The sequence below is a fragment of the Lissotriton vulgaris genome, chromosome 6, assembly GCF_964263255.1.
Source record: "Lissotriton vulgaris chromosome 6, aLisVul1.2, whole genome shotgun sequence".
Taxonomy (NCBI): Eukaryota; Metazoa; Chordata; class Amphibia; order Caudata; family Salamandridae; genus Lissotriton; species Lissotriton vulgaris.
This window is the reverse complement of record NC_141694.1, coordinates 544,462,580-544,478,408: the sequence shown is the minus strand read 5'-3', so window position 1 is coordinate 544,478,408 and position 15,829 is coordinate 544,462,580. Positions and strand designations below refer to the sequence as shown.

The 15,829-nt window shown below is 44.6% G+C and overlaps 1 protein-coding gene across 1 annotated transcript in view; it reads right to left on the bottom strand.

Moving 5' to 3' along the window:
- The window catches only part of BCKDHB (branched chain keto acid dehydrogenase E1 subunit beta), a 995,115-nt gene that overhangs the window by 837,799 nt on the left and 141,487 nt on the right, over window positions 1-15,829 (bottom strand). Inside the window, exon 3 of the mRNA XM_086926548.1 lies at window positions 5,673-5,741. Coding sequence (XP_086782674.1) covers window positions 5,673-5,741 — 69 coding nt within the window. The remainder of the gene's footprint in view (window positions 1-5,672; window positions 5,742-15,829) is intronic.

The window sequence follows — 15,829 nt, the reverse complement described above, 5'->3', positions numbered from 1 at the left end:
TAATACTTTATTAGCAGACAATAGCAATATTAAGAGGTATTGCATAGCTTCCTATACATTTTAATCCCAATTCCATCAGTCTCTCTCTCCCCCAGTCCATCTCGCTCTCTGACAGTCAATCTGTCTCTGTCAGTCTCTCCCTCTCTCTGTCAGCCAGTCAGTCTCTCTCTCTGTCAGTCAGTCTCTCCCTCTCTCTCGGTCAGTCTCTCCCTCTCTCTCGGTCAGTCTCTCCCTCTCTCTCGGTCAGTCTCTCCCTCTCTCTCGGTCAGTCTCTCCCTCTCTCTCTGTCAGCCAGTCAGTCTCTCTCTCTCATGTAAACAAAAAATCTTTGCTTAGCATAGTTTGCCACCCTACTGGTATTTTGCTGTTTGTCATTGTATCCTGGTATATAATATACAACCAGTGACATTATACCTGCGACAAGTCCAGACTATTGGCTTTGCCAATGGTTGTTAGTTGCATTAGATAAATAAGCAACAACTATGTCTTTGTTGTATATATATTATAAAATTGAAAATGCTACAGTTCTGAAATGATGAGACTTTGAAGGAACTAAAACAAGTCTATTTGAATTACATCAAAGTCTTTGAGCAAAAAAGCTGGTATTGAGATGAGATATTGTTGGTTCACCCTGAGGGAGAAAATGGAGACCTATGGTTGTTAGTAGCATAAGATAAATAATCAACAACTATGGCTTTGTTGTATATCATATCTAACATTGAAAATGCTTCAGTTCTGAAATTATGAAACTGTAAAAGAACTAAAACAGGCCTATTTGGAATTGCATCAAAGGCTTTGTGCTGCTGTTGAGTTTATATGTATCTAAAGGCGAAAATGGAGACCCCCAGTAGTTGTTAGTTGCATAAGATAAATAAGCAAACACTATGGCTTTGTTGTATATAATAATGAGAATGCTTCAGGTCTGATATGATGAGACTGAAAGAATGAAAACAGTGGATTTGAAATGAAGGCTTTTTGAGCAGTAGTGCTGCTGCCGAGTTGATACATATTTTTTTCACCCTGAAGGCAAAAATGGATCCCCAATAGTCTCAGCAGCCCTGCCTGCTAACTCGGGGAGAACAAACTCGTATAAAAAAAAGTACATTTCAGCCGATGATTAACTCACAATATGTCACAGAATACGGGAACAGCGCCATCTACTGCCATAGGCACTTAAATTAATATGCTTATGCAAAGCCACTCGTAATAATTGAAAAGAAAAACATACATAAATAAATCTTCTGCCCAAGATTTTAAGCGCCCTGGAAACCCCCAAACGATATATTTAACTTGTGTGTGGTGCATAAACAAGATCTAGCAAAAGAAAACCACAAAGTACGGGGGCCCAATAACAATTCAAGTATTGGCACACACTTACTCTTTTCAAAGGCGAGGAGACGCGGCAATTGGTGTCAGGTTGCAGTGAATCTCGGCTCGGTTTCAGCTGGGCACACACTGCTTCCATTGGTGCGAGTCCGAAGTAGGTCCTCCTACAAGCCTATGACGTCACGAGGGCAGGTGAGGGGGTGCTGCAGGTGAGCATGGAGACACTAATTGTCTGCGCATGCCCTATGATCTTTCTCGGCAAATGCGACCCCCAAGGAGACACCACAACAGCTGTTATGGCGCTGAGTCCGTGACTGCTGTGGGGGCCGCAAGGAAAGGTCTGGCGGGCCGCAAATGGCCCGCGGGCCGTACTTTGAGTACCACCGAAATAGACTATTATGACCAACTACAGTTGTTTATGGATATATGGGGATCTTTTCTTTGTAGATGACACATATAGCTGATGCTTATGTGTGAACCACTTGTTCTATCCTGGCAAATTAGGATGAGGGACGTTGGGAAAACCCGGTTAGTCGTTTTGCCCTCTATGTACATTTAGGTCGTATGCCTGTATATGTAGGTTGTTACCCAAGGACATCTGATGATATATAGGAATGCCCTTGATGACTTTGGTTTGAATAATCCTTTATTACGTCACTATTCCGTTGTACTGAATACTGTTATGCATTGACTGATAACATTGGCTGTACATTGGGTTACAAAACAGTGAAAACCCAATTCAGAGATAAAAACAAGAAAGACTCTTAAAGCAACTATCCCCTTCCAGTGAGCTACAACATTGATACCAGTGCTGGATGTACACCTAACTGGGTCTTAGAAAGTTGGTATGCTGCAAATTAGATGCCTCTAAAGTTCAAATAAAGGCTGACCTCCCTCGTTGGAAGGCATACCTTATCTTCTGGGTTGAGAGAACTGTTGAAGTCAAGAAGGATTTCTTGGGACAACCAATCCTCAAGTTCAAACTGCATAAGATGGTCTGAAATCAGACCAAGAGTGTAGAAAAAAATCATTTGGGGCCCTTGGGCAGAAAGCAGACATACCATTACCAGGAATCCAATCTGAAGCCAATAACAGAGTGGTGAACTAAGAGATAAAAAAAATAGCTAGAAATGGATCCGGCCATAGAGGGAAGTATGTTGTTAGCTCTAGAATGGTGTCCACAGGACCACCACCCACCCAGAAACCTATAGATTTCCTCCCCATTGAAACCAGTGATAGAGATATGGAATTATAGAGCAATTAAAAGCAGGCTAATTAATAACCAATCACCTAAAGTGCCTGGAGTTTCCTGCCACCCTACCCTGGTCCCAGTCTGTCTGGGGGCACAATAGGCTAGTGTTACGTTCTTTGTGAACATGCTGGGCCAGTGCCTTTAAGGTGCAAGGGTGGTAGGGGACATCTCCCTTCCCCACCCCCAATCAAGCCAGGATGGACCATCCTGCCAACTCGCAGGTCCTCTATTGTGATACTGTCTGGGAGGAATACACAAAGACTAATTGCCAACAACACCTAGTCTTAAGACCTAGATAACAGGCACCAAATGGTTAGGACAAGAAAATACAAACTTTCTAAAAATTGCATTATCTGAATTGTGACTTAAAATCTAACTTTACCATCAAAGAGACTTTTAAATTACAATTCCACAGACACCAAACATGACACTCCCACCTGCTCCCAAAGAAAAGTTATCACTCATTAATTGTAGTAATGTAACCTAATGGTATTCTATGGGAGAAGTAGGCCTTGAAGTAGTGAAAAACAAATATGAGTTTTTCACCATCAGTACATGTAAAACTTAAAAGGCCATGCCCAACACTGCATGCTGCCCTAAATGCTGCTTAGTACTTACTCTGGGGGTGACACACATGTATTAGAAAGGAAGGTTTGGGCCAGGAAAAAAGGTTTATTTTGTCAGGTCGAAATGGCAATTTAAAGCTGCACACACAGGCTGCTATAGCACCCCTGAGAACGTTTTAAAGGGTTACTTAAGTGGGTGGCACAATAAGTGCTGTAGGCCCACTAGTAGCATTTAATTTATAGGTCCTGGGCACCTGTAGTACACTTTACTAAAGACTTACAAGTAAATGTAATAGGCCAATTGGGTGTAAGCCAATTTTACCATATTTAGAGGAGAGGGCACAAGCACCTTAGCCCTAGTTCAGAAGAGGTGAAAGCATAAGGTTTGGGGACTGAGGGGGGCCGACCCAAAAGAGGACCTATGGTCAGCAATTCAAAAAATATACTGAAATGTGTGGTGCGAACAGAGTACGAATACAAACTTAGGTTCAAATAGTACACATACAAAAGATGTATCCCTCCAGACCAATCCCAGCGCTGTGTTTTATACTGTCCTATCTGGAGGGAGTGCAAAATAAACAAGCATTGGCATAGCCAATAGGTCTCGCTTTTGGCACCTTATAAGTATTTAGTTAGGCAGTACAATATCCTTGGTGCAACAACATCAACTGTTGCATGGCTAAACACTTATAAGGTCCCAAAAGCGAGACCTATTGTCTATGCCAATGCTTGTTTGTTTTTGTTGTATAATCTTGCTAAATGAAATGTTTAAAACTAAAATAGTATCCCCACATCTTGTCAAGCTCAGACCTGTTGACTTTACCATTGCTTCTTTAAACTCTTGTAGAATTCCTTTCTTTGATGGGATCTGTATTTTATTGGCAGTAATATGTGAAAGGGATGTGGTGAGCTAGGGTTTAAAGCTAGTACCTTTACTCGAATCGTGTTCCTTTGCAACATTATCTGTTAATTGTATTTACTTTACCCGCAGCGATTCATAGAACACTTCTTCCTGTGCCTGCGATTCTAAGATTTGAGCAGTTTCATAATGTTCTATTTTCAAAGCCTGAATGAATGGCACTCCGCTGGGGAACACATCTAAGGTGCCTTCAGCTGTGGTCAGGATGGGATGGGGAGCACATCTGGTCTGCAGTCACGTAGGGCAGGGCTAATTTTCCGTGACTTGCTCATTGTGGTTAAAGAACAGCTACAGTTTTGTGCAGCTGTGAGCAATTGGCAAATTGAAGTGATGAGTGGTATAATAATCCGTGCTGCATGTTCTCTAAAGTGCAGTGCTTGTAGCGCAGGTTAACAGTAGAGTGCATGAGGAGAGCACCGACTCCATGGTTTGATACTGTGCGACCGCGGAGTTGTCTCCATAGTAACCATTCAAAAAAGTCTGGGACTTGTAAAAGGAAATTAAAAACAAAAAAACAGGGAAGGTAGCCAATAGGTGGAAGGCTCGGAGGACCTTGCAAAATATGTAGCGGAGACCGTTCTGGGGAGGAGAGGGAAAGGAAGGGAGTCAGGAGCGGAAATAAGATCGCACACACCCCTCAAGTAAAAAAAAAAAAAGGACGCAAGTGGTGCGCGCGCAGAAGAAGTGAAAGTGAGGGAAAGGAAGGGAGTCAGGAGTGGAAATAGGATCAAGCACGCGCCTCAAGTTAAAAAAAAGCATGCGAGTGGTGCGCGTGCAGCAGAAGTGAAAGCGATCGCACTCCAGATGGCGCCTCGGGCGCTGAAAGCTGCCGGCTGCGCGCATGCACCCGTACCCGCAAGCACTAGGCCAGCAAAAGCGTGTGGTAGCACTTTAAATGTCTCGCAGAGCAGCGTATGTGCTGGCTTAGGCGAGACCTAAAAAGGGTTTTGGAAGGAGGTTCATAAAAGTAATGGTGGGTACTGTAGATCACAAGATCCTGCAGGGACGTTTGTCTTCTGACTGTGGGATATGGGAGCTGAAGACATGTCTAGGAAAGGCAGGATATTGGTATGGTACATGCTAAAAGAAGTTAAGAGACTCGCAGCCGTTCATTAGGAACAAACAGATGCTCCTATTATAATTTAACAATCGATACCGAAACTGTGAAAGTACTAGCTATAGGAAAGGTCTCTTACAATCCTAGTATCATGGCGAAACAATTCAGTACAATATGGAATCCAATTGTTCCTTCCCCTTCCATAATAGAACACATAAGACACTACCCATCGTAACAATTGTTTGAATGACAGTGGGGTGAGGGGCCACATTGGCTTGCGTAGTCAAAGTGAGTAAAGTAAGATGGCTGTCACATTTGTTTTTGGATCAAATAAGGGTCTGGCGGATTGCAGTACTTATTAACAAAATAGGGTATGTCTGAGATGCACCTAGGTTGTATTGCTATTCTATTTTCAAAGAACATTCATGAAATGTGATTTAGGGTTACCTAAATTCAAGTAATACTTCTAACTACAAAAGAAATTTGGTAAAATCAAGTTAAACATACAATATTACTTTGGGATTCAATTCAACCTTTCACTTATTTACTCACCATATTTGTCTCTCAAGCCAACAGTACATCGAAAGACTCCACCAAAGGCAACATCTTCCCCAAATATTACTACAAAAAAAAAAGACAATTTAGTTACGCATTTATTAGTTCAACAAAGACAAATAACTCCAACATTTAAAGCAAATACAAAACCGTTTTGCATTTACGATAAACAATGCAGTATGTGTAAAATGCAAATTGTTATGGTAACATATGGTTTACCATATAAACGCATGCGATATGCTGTCTACGTAGCAGAAGCAACCAGGCTATTAATCTAGAACAAAGCTGTAATTATAAAGCCTTTACATAATTACACATGCCACTTGATAAACCATGGAAAATAAATACTCCTTGATGAAATGTAAGGATAAAATGTAAAGAGGTCTTTTTTCTTCTAAATCTTCTTATTTAATTTTCCAACAGTTTCAACAATCAACTTAAGTATTACAGTTATCCAGCAATGTTCTGCCAGACATCTCCTGTTACAAAGCATGACATATTTGGAAATTAAAATAAGTAAAAAAATTAATGTGCACTCTCCTTTCCAGCAGTGTGCTTCTGAGTCTTTTCGCATTCCCAGGCTGCTTCGGAGGGGATCGATCTAACCAGTGGCGGTGCGTCCATTAGGACGCTGGGGCGTTGCCCTACAAGCCGCCCGCAGCTTCAACGGCGTCTCTGAAGTAAACTCTCAGTTTACTTAAGTTCAGAGACGACGAGGGAGAACTGACAGCCCCTTAGGAAGACAGGACCCGTCTCTCCGCTGCCATATCCCAGGCACTAGCTGTTTTGAGACGGATGTACCCACCCATCTCTGAGTCCACAGTGACTAACTATCGCTGATTCTTTCAACCCAGACCCCAGATGCCGGGTCGGAAATATCACCGACAATACGGACCGTTACCCCATTTTTGCTTACAGCCCTGAAGAGTCACGGGCTCCTTGCCCTCTTGACGAAACATGTGTTGGCTGGTCATTTGCTTTTGAAGTTACCTTTCAACAAAGGAAGGTCAAATACAATCCTTTGAAGAACAAAAAGACTTTCTATTGTGTCCACTTTGTTTCATTTACTACCTATTGTGTTCTTTTGATTAAGCATGATACATGTATACACCTCGCTTAACGTGTGCACAGGATTCTTGTCATAATTACCGAGTGGGCCCTGGCCACTCTCTGCAGAGGTTTCCGTGTCTCCTCTGACCTTGCTGCACAGTCTTCATTATTGTTGTTTTTTACCTAACACACACCGCTACCAGTTAAGGCGCCACACTTCCTGTACACGTCAAAACCCTCCACAGAACCCAGAACTGAGAATCATGTCAGTCAGCATGACGTCGGACCGCCCACCCCCTTCAACGTCTGAAGGAGGTGTGCGGTCCGGCATCATGTTGACTGACATGCATTGTCAAAGTGAAGACCAGGGGTAGGCAGTAGCACAAGTGCGCATGACTGGTGAAGGTCAGCAAATTTTTGTGACCAGCCCAGTCATGCGCACTAGTGTCTGCTCAGGCTGGCAGCTGCGTATTAGGAGACTGAGGGTTGATCAAAGGCTCAAACCTCGGTCTCCTAATGGGCAGGCGGGCGACGAGTATCACCGCTAAGCCAATCCTGGCGCTGCTCCAGCAGTGCCAGCATTGGCTGAGAGGGGTTGCCAGTAGTGACACAGCTGTTCCTGTAGGCGCCAATGGTACCCCGGAGCAGAGGCGGCGCGGACCCGGTAAGTTACTTTCTTTTTAGAACTCCCCCCGACCCCAACCCCCGTGCGACTTACTTCCCCCTCACCCACACGAGTATTACGAGCCGGGACTGGGGTGGGGTTCCAGAACGAGGGCTTTAATATTGGCAATTTTAGCTAGCACACCTGCTAGCGACCACACCGGATCATAGACGCATCGAATAAACCCAAGAACTCCTTAAAAACAACTTCCCTCTCAAAAACAAAGGTTAATAACGCTGTCGCTGTGCATGCAGATTTAGTTGATTTAACACAGGGCCAGACTGGGAAAAATGCTGAAACTAGCCCCACTCCCTTTCCATCAATCCAATTCTCTCTCTCCAAGCCACACGCCTAGGCACTGTAGCTGTATTATTACGGGGGACATTGAAGAAGTAAATAGAAGCGCCAGCAGCGACCCCAACCCTTTTAAGACCGCCCTCGAGTGTCACCGGCCCTTCCACCACATAAACCTAACAGTCCACTGCCATTAACCCTATGGTATATTGATTGCCCACATAGTCATACATCTAATAGCATTTCTTTTATGCCCACCCATGCTGGATGGAGACTCTGGGTACCTGCGTCCACCCCCTCATATATATAGAACATGGCTTACTATTTAGACCTAATAGTCATTCTCTCATATCTATAAAGGGAGTTCTACCAATGTGCAACTAATAGTTGTTGTACTAAGTCCACTGGAAGAGAAGGGCATTGGGAGATTTCTCATTAAAATGGTATAACTAGAAGTCCACAGGGCTGGGGCAGAGTCAGATTTGTAGATTATCTGTAGTTCACCATAAATCTACAGATAGCATACCCCTTATATATGTGTCGATAGAGCTTCCTATCGCACTTTCTATAGCTCCTTTCTAGTCCCATGGATGCTGTGAAGGGCAGCGCAGTTATCGCCGTGACTTATGCTCGTAGGAGTCTGGCATCACCTGTGATTGTAGTGATTTTATGCAGAAAGTATTTTTAAATGGGTTTAATAGCAGAAGTATTTTTTTTTAATAGATCGATAGACTTTATTTGAAGATGTTTACCTTTTACTCATGTTTTGCTTATATGAACTCTTATTACATGTAACACTTGTAATTAATTATGCATACTGTATTAACAGCAATAATGCAGGTAAAATTCCGATCGCAGGGAGCTCTCGAGTCTTTGACTAAAGGGTTATTTTAGTGAGGTAAAGCTCCGCCGGAGTAATGTACGTGACCCAGTAAACCAGAGATGGACCCTTGCTCTTGCTCCAGCAGACTCATTGCCTCCCCTCGCTCACCGCTTAGATGCGATTGCATAAGAGAAGCAAGCGTGTGAGCAGCATTCTGAACGAGTTCCCATCTCATCCCAGAGAGGCCAAAGAGTGAATGTGTGCCTCTATTTGCTCGCTATCAAGGTCTGAAGTTTTTCCCCTATCATGTGGGCGTCATCAGCCAGTCCTGATTTTACAACACTCCTTGCTTTGCGGTCTGCTACTTGTAGTTCTGCATGTGTACACTGCAAAGGTAACACTCCACACACTCTCCCTCAAGGGGGTTCAAGCCACTCAGCGGCCTTGCCCGGAATCAAAGTAGTGTCTTTCAGTTTACATGAAGGAGATCTTTACAGTAAGCGCTCAACCTACTGAGCAATCTTAATCCGGAAACATCTTTTGAAATGAAGGTTGCATGCTTATCTCTGATGCAGGCGCGTAAACCTTCCGAGTTATCTTATGATCGTGGGCCCGTGAGCAGCCGCACACCAATAACTCCGAACGCACAAGAGAGTAGCAGCTCCTGACAGTTACTGGGGGACTTCCATGGAGTTTCCAGAAGAATTTTGTTTTCACCCAGAAAGCCTCTCAGGTTGCCACATAGTTTGAGAAAACTAGAGAGGTAAATCGAACAGTTAGTTTGGACTGTGTTGTAGGCAGGATCTCTCAATTTCAATTTTATTCTAGACACTTTCCTGCTTTCTCAAATTTGCTTGAAAATGCACAATTTGCCCACACTTTTTTCAAAATGTTCTCCTTAGGGGAGAACCCCCCGAACCCCAGTAGGTGGTTCGGGCGCGCTTGCTATTCTTGCTCCCCGCAGTACAGTACAACAATTGTTTTACGCCCCATAACTTTTAAATGTCACCATCCGCCACTTGATCCCACATATCCCTCTAATCAGCCCGCACTTATCTCTTTCTTGTACACTCTTCAGTCCTCCACCCGAGAATCCCGCCGTTTGGTCCACACCATGTCAAACATTCACGGGCAGCCTCTTGCCTGAGAACTGTGGCATCAACCCGCATGCACCAGTCCATGTTATTAATCCTACTTTCCAGCCGTGTTTAGCATATTAAATCTCGTTTGCCCACCACCAGAGCTGTGGTGCAAAACAGCAAATCATCTTTGGGTATGGCCACATCCCCCAAGGTGCCTACCATGACCATGGATGTCTTGAAGGTAATCTTTTCCTCGAGGACTGCATATATGTGCTGTTCAACCTATGGCCAGAATGTCTGCAGGCACAGACAGTTCCCTAAAGTTGAAATGTGTTCTTATGCTGACGACACCCAGCTGATGGTCACCATTGATGAGAAAGATGATCCTAAAACTCGACTACTAAAATGCCTGACTGAGCTGGCCAATTGGATGCAAGAGCACTGTCTGAGATTAAATGCAGACAAGACAGAAATCCTCCTGTTTGGCAAAAATCCCCAGCTCTGGGACAACAGCTGGTGGCCAAGTAACCTGGGCTTGCCCCCAAATCCTACCATAAAAGCGAAAAACTTGGGTGTGGTATTGGACAGTGCTCTGTCCATGAAATCACATGTCTCCACTGTCTGTGGCAGAGGCTTTGCATTATTGAAAATGCTCAGACGAGTCTTCCCCTGGATTCCGACTGAGTGTAGGAAGACCCTGGTCCAGTCGCTGCTGATGAGCAGACTGGACTACGGCAACTCTCTGTTTGTTGGAATGGCAGACTATCTTTTCTCTAAACTGCAGATAGTGCAAAATGCCGCGGCAAAGGCTGTATGCAATAAGAAGAGATATGATTCGGCCAAAAGTTGCATGCGAGAACTACATTGGCTCCCAATGCGACAAAGAGCCAACTTCAAATTACTGTGTATCACACACAAGGTACTTTACAATACAGGCCCTACCATTCTACACAATAAAGTCAAATTCCATAGACCATCGAGGAACCTTCGATCCAGAACTTCAGGAAGAGCAAACACTACCCACGTGAAGACTGTCAGGATGGGAGAGCGGGCTTTCTCTCATCTAGCTGCAACCAAGTGGAATGAACTACCTCCCAATCTCAGACTGACAGAATGTCTCTTATCATTTAGGAAACAATTAAAGACACTACTCTTCCCTAAACCAGAATAATCAGTAATCAATGCGGTCACCGTACCCCTCAGCACCAAACCTCAGCGCCGTGATATCCTACCTAGGATGATTGTTAGCGCTTTATAAATAAATTAAATACAAATACAAATACAAAGTATCTTTTAATGGTCCTTTTCCTACGCATTCCCTCAGACATCAATTGTAGAACCCCTTTCAGAGGGCCATGGCGCAAGCAGGGGTTACCGGGCCCAACCACAGGGGTTGAGGCCTTTTATTACGGTTGTCTCCCCGGCCCCAATTTACTATGGATTCTGAGCAACTGGCCAAGCACCCCTTCTGCACTTGACTCTCAGCAGCAATGCAATTGAGCAATCCAAGGCTCCCGGTGAGGAGTATTGTGGGGAGGGCTGTGGGAAAAATGTGTTGACACAGGGGAATAAACACAGGTAGACAACTCAAAGAGAACACAGCAGCAATAAATCATTGTATTGCCAAATACTTCTTTTTATGAAAAGAGAGAAGTATTTTACTTCTACCACCATCAACACAAAGGAAACATAAAACATTCAAAAATAACTACCTAGTCCCTCTGAGGTCAGGCCTTTCGTGTCAGGCAATTTCCCCGGTCCCACTTCCTTCTCACTACTATGGGTAATGGTAATTCCCTTGAAAAGGACTCCTCTCTCCCTCCCATGCTCTCCTCTACCTCACAGAGATAACTGGTCTTGGCAAGCAGGCAGTTGCTTGTGCTCCAGGCACTTCAGGGCAGGTAGTCTTGGATTTCCTAAAGGATTTCCCCTCACCCATCAGGGAGACTTGCAAACCTTGGCCCTCAGTCCTTGTCACAGGCAGAAGTCTTGCAGAGCTTCCCTTCCTCAAACAGGTCACCTGGCTGTTTGGCAGATGACAATGTGTGGGATCTTAAGCTACTCTTCCTATAGTCCTCTTGCAAACATCAAAAGTAATTTAAAGTCTGAGTCTCTAAAGATTTGTATTAGGGGCCTGCTTCTTTTGAAGAGCTCATTCATCTGCCCTCTGTTCCTCTAGAAAGCAGTCTATCAGGAATGACACTAAAGCTGGTAGCCCATCAATAAGACCATGGGAGTGAACAGAGTTTACACGTCCATGTCAGCCACAGTGATGTGTATCAAAAGGGCCCCAGCTGTACTCTATGATTCACTTATCAGCTCCATCTCCTTCCTGAGAGGTGCCCAGGCCCCTCCCTAGTGACCTCTCAATAAATCAAACAGCACCCTTTGAGGTGTATGGTGGAAGTCTGGCTCGCTCCTCTCCAGTGTCTTTTATCCAGCTTATAGGAATGAAGCAGTACATTGGGGGGAGGGTGTTGGCGGGCACTTTACCACCTCATGTTTTACCATGCAGGCCTGGGTCTCCCAAAATTTAACCTAGAGTGTGTAACGTAGTGTACCCTTCGCAGGCACCCATACACCCAGTGCATGTATAAAGCATCCATCCTGTACTGTAGCTATTATACGTACAGACACATCCAGCACATGCATTTAGCATTTACGCACTGCTCAGTACTGCATTGTTCCGGTAATGTACCCTTCTCAGGGGCATATACACCCAGAGCTGATACACCACTCATGCACTGGACAGCACCACACACCAAACCATTGTTGTCCAAGGGTGAGATAGGCACACAGCAGCGGAACTTTAAAAAGGGTGACCCTGTAGCCCTCACTCCCAGTGCTTAATCTGTAAATGAAAGAGTGCTGTTTTCCGAAGTTCCTGCTCAGAAGTCTGCGGGCTGGTGTAATTAACTGTTGGCCTCTTTAGTCCACTACCAGGCACTCCCTGCAACTTTATCAGACTCTTGAAAGACTGCTTTCTCCCTTTGTGACGGTTTTCCCGTCTTTGTTGTCTTTCGCATTTTTGAATTGTGTTTTTCCCTCTCTTGCTAATAGGGAAATATCTGATGCCGAAAAATCTGTGCAGGTCCCGAAAAAAAAAGGTGCAGTCGTACCCCTTCGGCTCAAATTAAGCGCTGCTCACTCCAGTAATACAGGTTAAAAGGGATCAGTTCAGGTCTACTGATCACTACACAGTATGCTGCCACCACCATACTCGTGCTGCTTATCTCCAAGTGAAACAAGGGGATCATTTGTAAAGTTATTTAAGAAAACAGTAAATCTAGATTATATGTCCCAAAAATGGTTAGACAGAATTAAACTGGAGGCAAAAAGCCAAATAACTAATCATATAAATTGATCAAACATCGAGAGACAGGCGTAGACAATTAAATTCAAAAGAACTGTCTGTATTGTTTGCAGCTGACACAAGCCAGAGTTATAGAGTACCAAAGGCAAACATAACCCTACATACATTAATCATGTATACATACAGTAAATCAAAGTCTCATTTAAACACCATAGGTTAATGCATGTAAAGTCCAATCTCTTAGTATATGGAATCAGTCCTATGTATGCATCAGTTGATCCAGAAATCTAAGAATTAATATATGAGAATTGGAGCAGACATCAACGTGTCATTCTCTTGTGTTACTAGTACATGAGACTATCCTCAGTACCACATATGTTAAGGGAGTTTCACGGTGACCGTGATGAATAGTAAGGACTGAGGACCCCCTTGCCAACAATTTACCTTACACTATATTGATACTTGAGCTTTTAAGTGGTTTTTGGGTTGCCCATCCTGTTATATTTAACACCAGGTGAAGTCAGCAGCTTTCCCCCACTATGACAGTAGTGCTTTGGACTACTCTCCCAGCCCAACAAGACCATAAACTGTGAAGCTACCTATGTCATTGCACTCATGCATGATGCGGTTTGCATATGAGAAAAAAAATCAGCATTAAGGATCCAGACATCAGTACAATTGGGGCACTCGGGGTAAGGGTAGACATCCATTACTAAGCGGAGGACTTCTCCATCATGAAACACACCCCACACTGATCAGAACAGCCTTAGCCAACTCCTAACCTGGAGAGGTTGGGTGGTCAGACCAGTAAAAGTTAATCAGCAATCCTGTGGCGTAATCCAGCTCTGGGCTCCACTAAAAGGTCTAACTCTTGCAAAGATAAAAGACCATCTCATCAATTTGGGATTCTACCCTTCAATCATTTCAGTGGTTTATGATTCGTTTGCACCACAAACTTAATGCCAAATAAATCAGGGTAGAACTTACACAAGGCCCACACTACGGTAAAGCACTCCTTCTCGATAGCAGCCCAGTTCTGCTCTCTAGGTAGTCATTTTTTACTAATAAAGGCTACCAGATACTCTCTATCTTAGTCATCCAGTTGAGCTAACACTGCTCCAACTCCTTTGTCAGAGGCATCAGCCTGTATGATGAAAGGCTCACTGTACTCAGGTGCTTTTAGTACAGGTGCAGTGCATAGTGCCTTCTTCAGTTCCTCAAATGCTTTCTGACTCTCCCCAGTCCATATCACTTTCCTGGCCTGCTTCTTGGAGTACGCAGTCAATGCAGGCATCGATACTTCAATAAGTTGCCACAAAGTTCATGTAATACCCGGTGAGGCCCTCACTTCAGTCTGGGAAGTACGAATTTTCCACTACATCACATATTGAATTTTGACATCCATCGAGTGAAACTTCCTGTTCCCCCCCTTCATACTAAATAGTAGATTACAGAGGGCTGCCACACCTGACACTTTGCTATACTGATGGTCAGTTTCACCTCCTATATCATAGCCAACACCTGTGCTAGGTGTCTCAAATGGTCCTGCCATGAATTTCTGAACACCGCAATGACATCCAGGTAGGACACACAAAACCCCTCCAGCACTGCAAGAACATGGTTCATAAGGCACTGAAAAAATGGCAGGTGTATATTAAAGGGCATCAGATTGAACGGATCCAACCCCATCTGACATACGGGCTCTGGTTAATCAGCACAGGTAAGGCCTCTGCAGCCTCCCCTCCAGGCATATGGGGTCTTGGCTTACTACTGCACACTGGCTAGGGCCCTCACTGGCACGCCATTTTTCTCACAGTGGCCCCTCCTGACACACGGGGTCACTGCTCCCCACTACGCACAGGTTCCAGTCTGATTGGGGCAGCAGTGCACATGGTTCAATTCACGACATACAAAGGTCGTCTATTTCATCCTGCATACGGGTAATGACCTGATTGGTGCAGCAGCCAATCTCCTCACACCTCGCAAAAGGAGCCCACTCGTCAGGGACTGGACTTCACTCCCTCCAAGGCACACTTGCCTTGGCAAGCAGGAAGGCACAGTTGTTCCAGGTTGGGTGGTCTTGGATTCCCTGGGTAATGATCCCTCACCCAGCAGGGAGACTAAGAGGCCTTGGCACCCAGTCCAGGTCACAGGTAGAAGTCTTGCAGAGCTTCCCCTCCTCACACACCCCATACAGATGCTTGGCTGATGCAAATTTATGAGGTCTCAAACTCCCCTTCTCATGGTCCATTTCATGACACCAAATATGATTTAAGGTTTATGCTGAAGGTCTGCATCTATCGAACTTCCCACTCCTCTGCCTCCTCTTCCTCTTTAAAGCAGTCTGTCACAGCAGGAGTGAGGTCAAAGCTAATAGCCTGACGAAACATTCCATGGGAGTGACCAGAGTTCATGTCACACCTAGATGCCAATCACATTAATATATTTATCAAAAGGTTAGCCAAGGGCCCCAACACTACTCGTTATGATTCTCTTATCAGCCACATCATCTTTCTGAAGTGTGCCCAGGCACCTTCCTGGTAACCACTCACTAAATCAAAGAGCACCGTATTAAGTGTAGGAGGGACGTCTGGGTCTTCCCTCTCCAGTGTGCGTCCCACCAGCTTACAAAAATGCAACAACTCACAGCCCAGCCTGTATAGAGAGCGCCTGGCTCTACTGTCGCACATATACACTTCTGTGTGTGCATGGTTCTTGGCAGTGGGGTGTCTGTTATTTCGCTCTTGCTCCACTTGTATAGTTTTTGGCCGCTCAGTTCATGGCCTCAGCCACTCGGCTGGTCTAGGTGTTCGGCTCTGCACGCAAAACATGTGTGTTGCCACTCCTCCTGCCTCGGTCATCCAGTGTTTCTTTAACCATTCCCTAGCCTGATAAAAAGTAAAAACAATTGCAAGACTTACCAGAAGA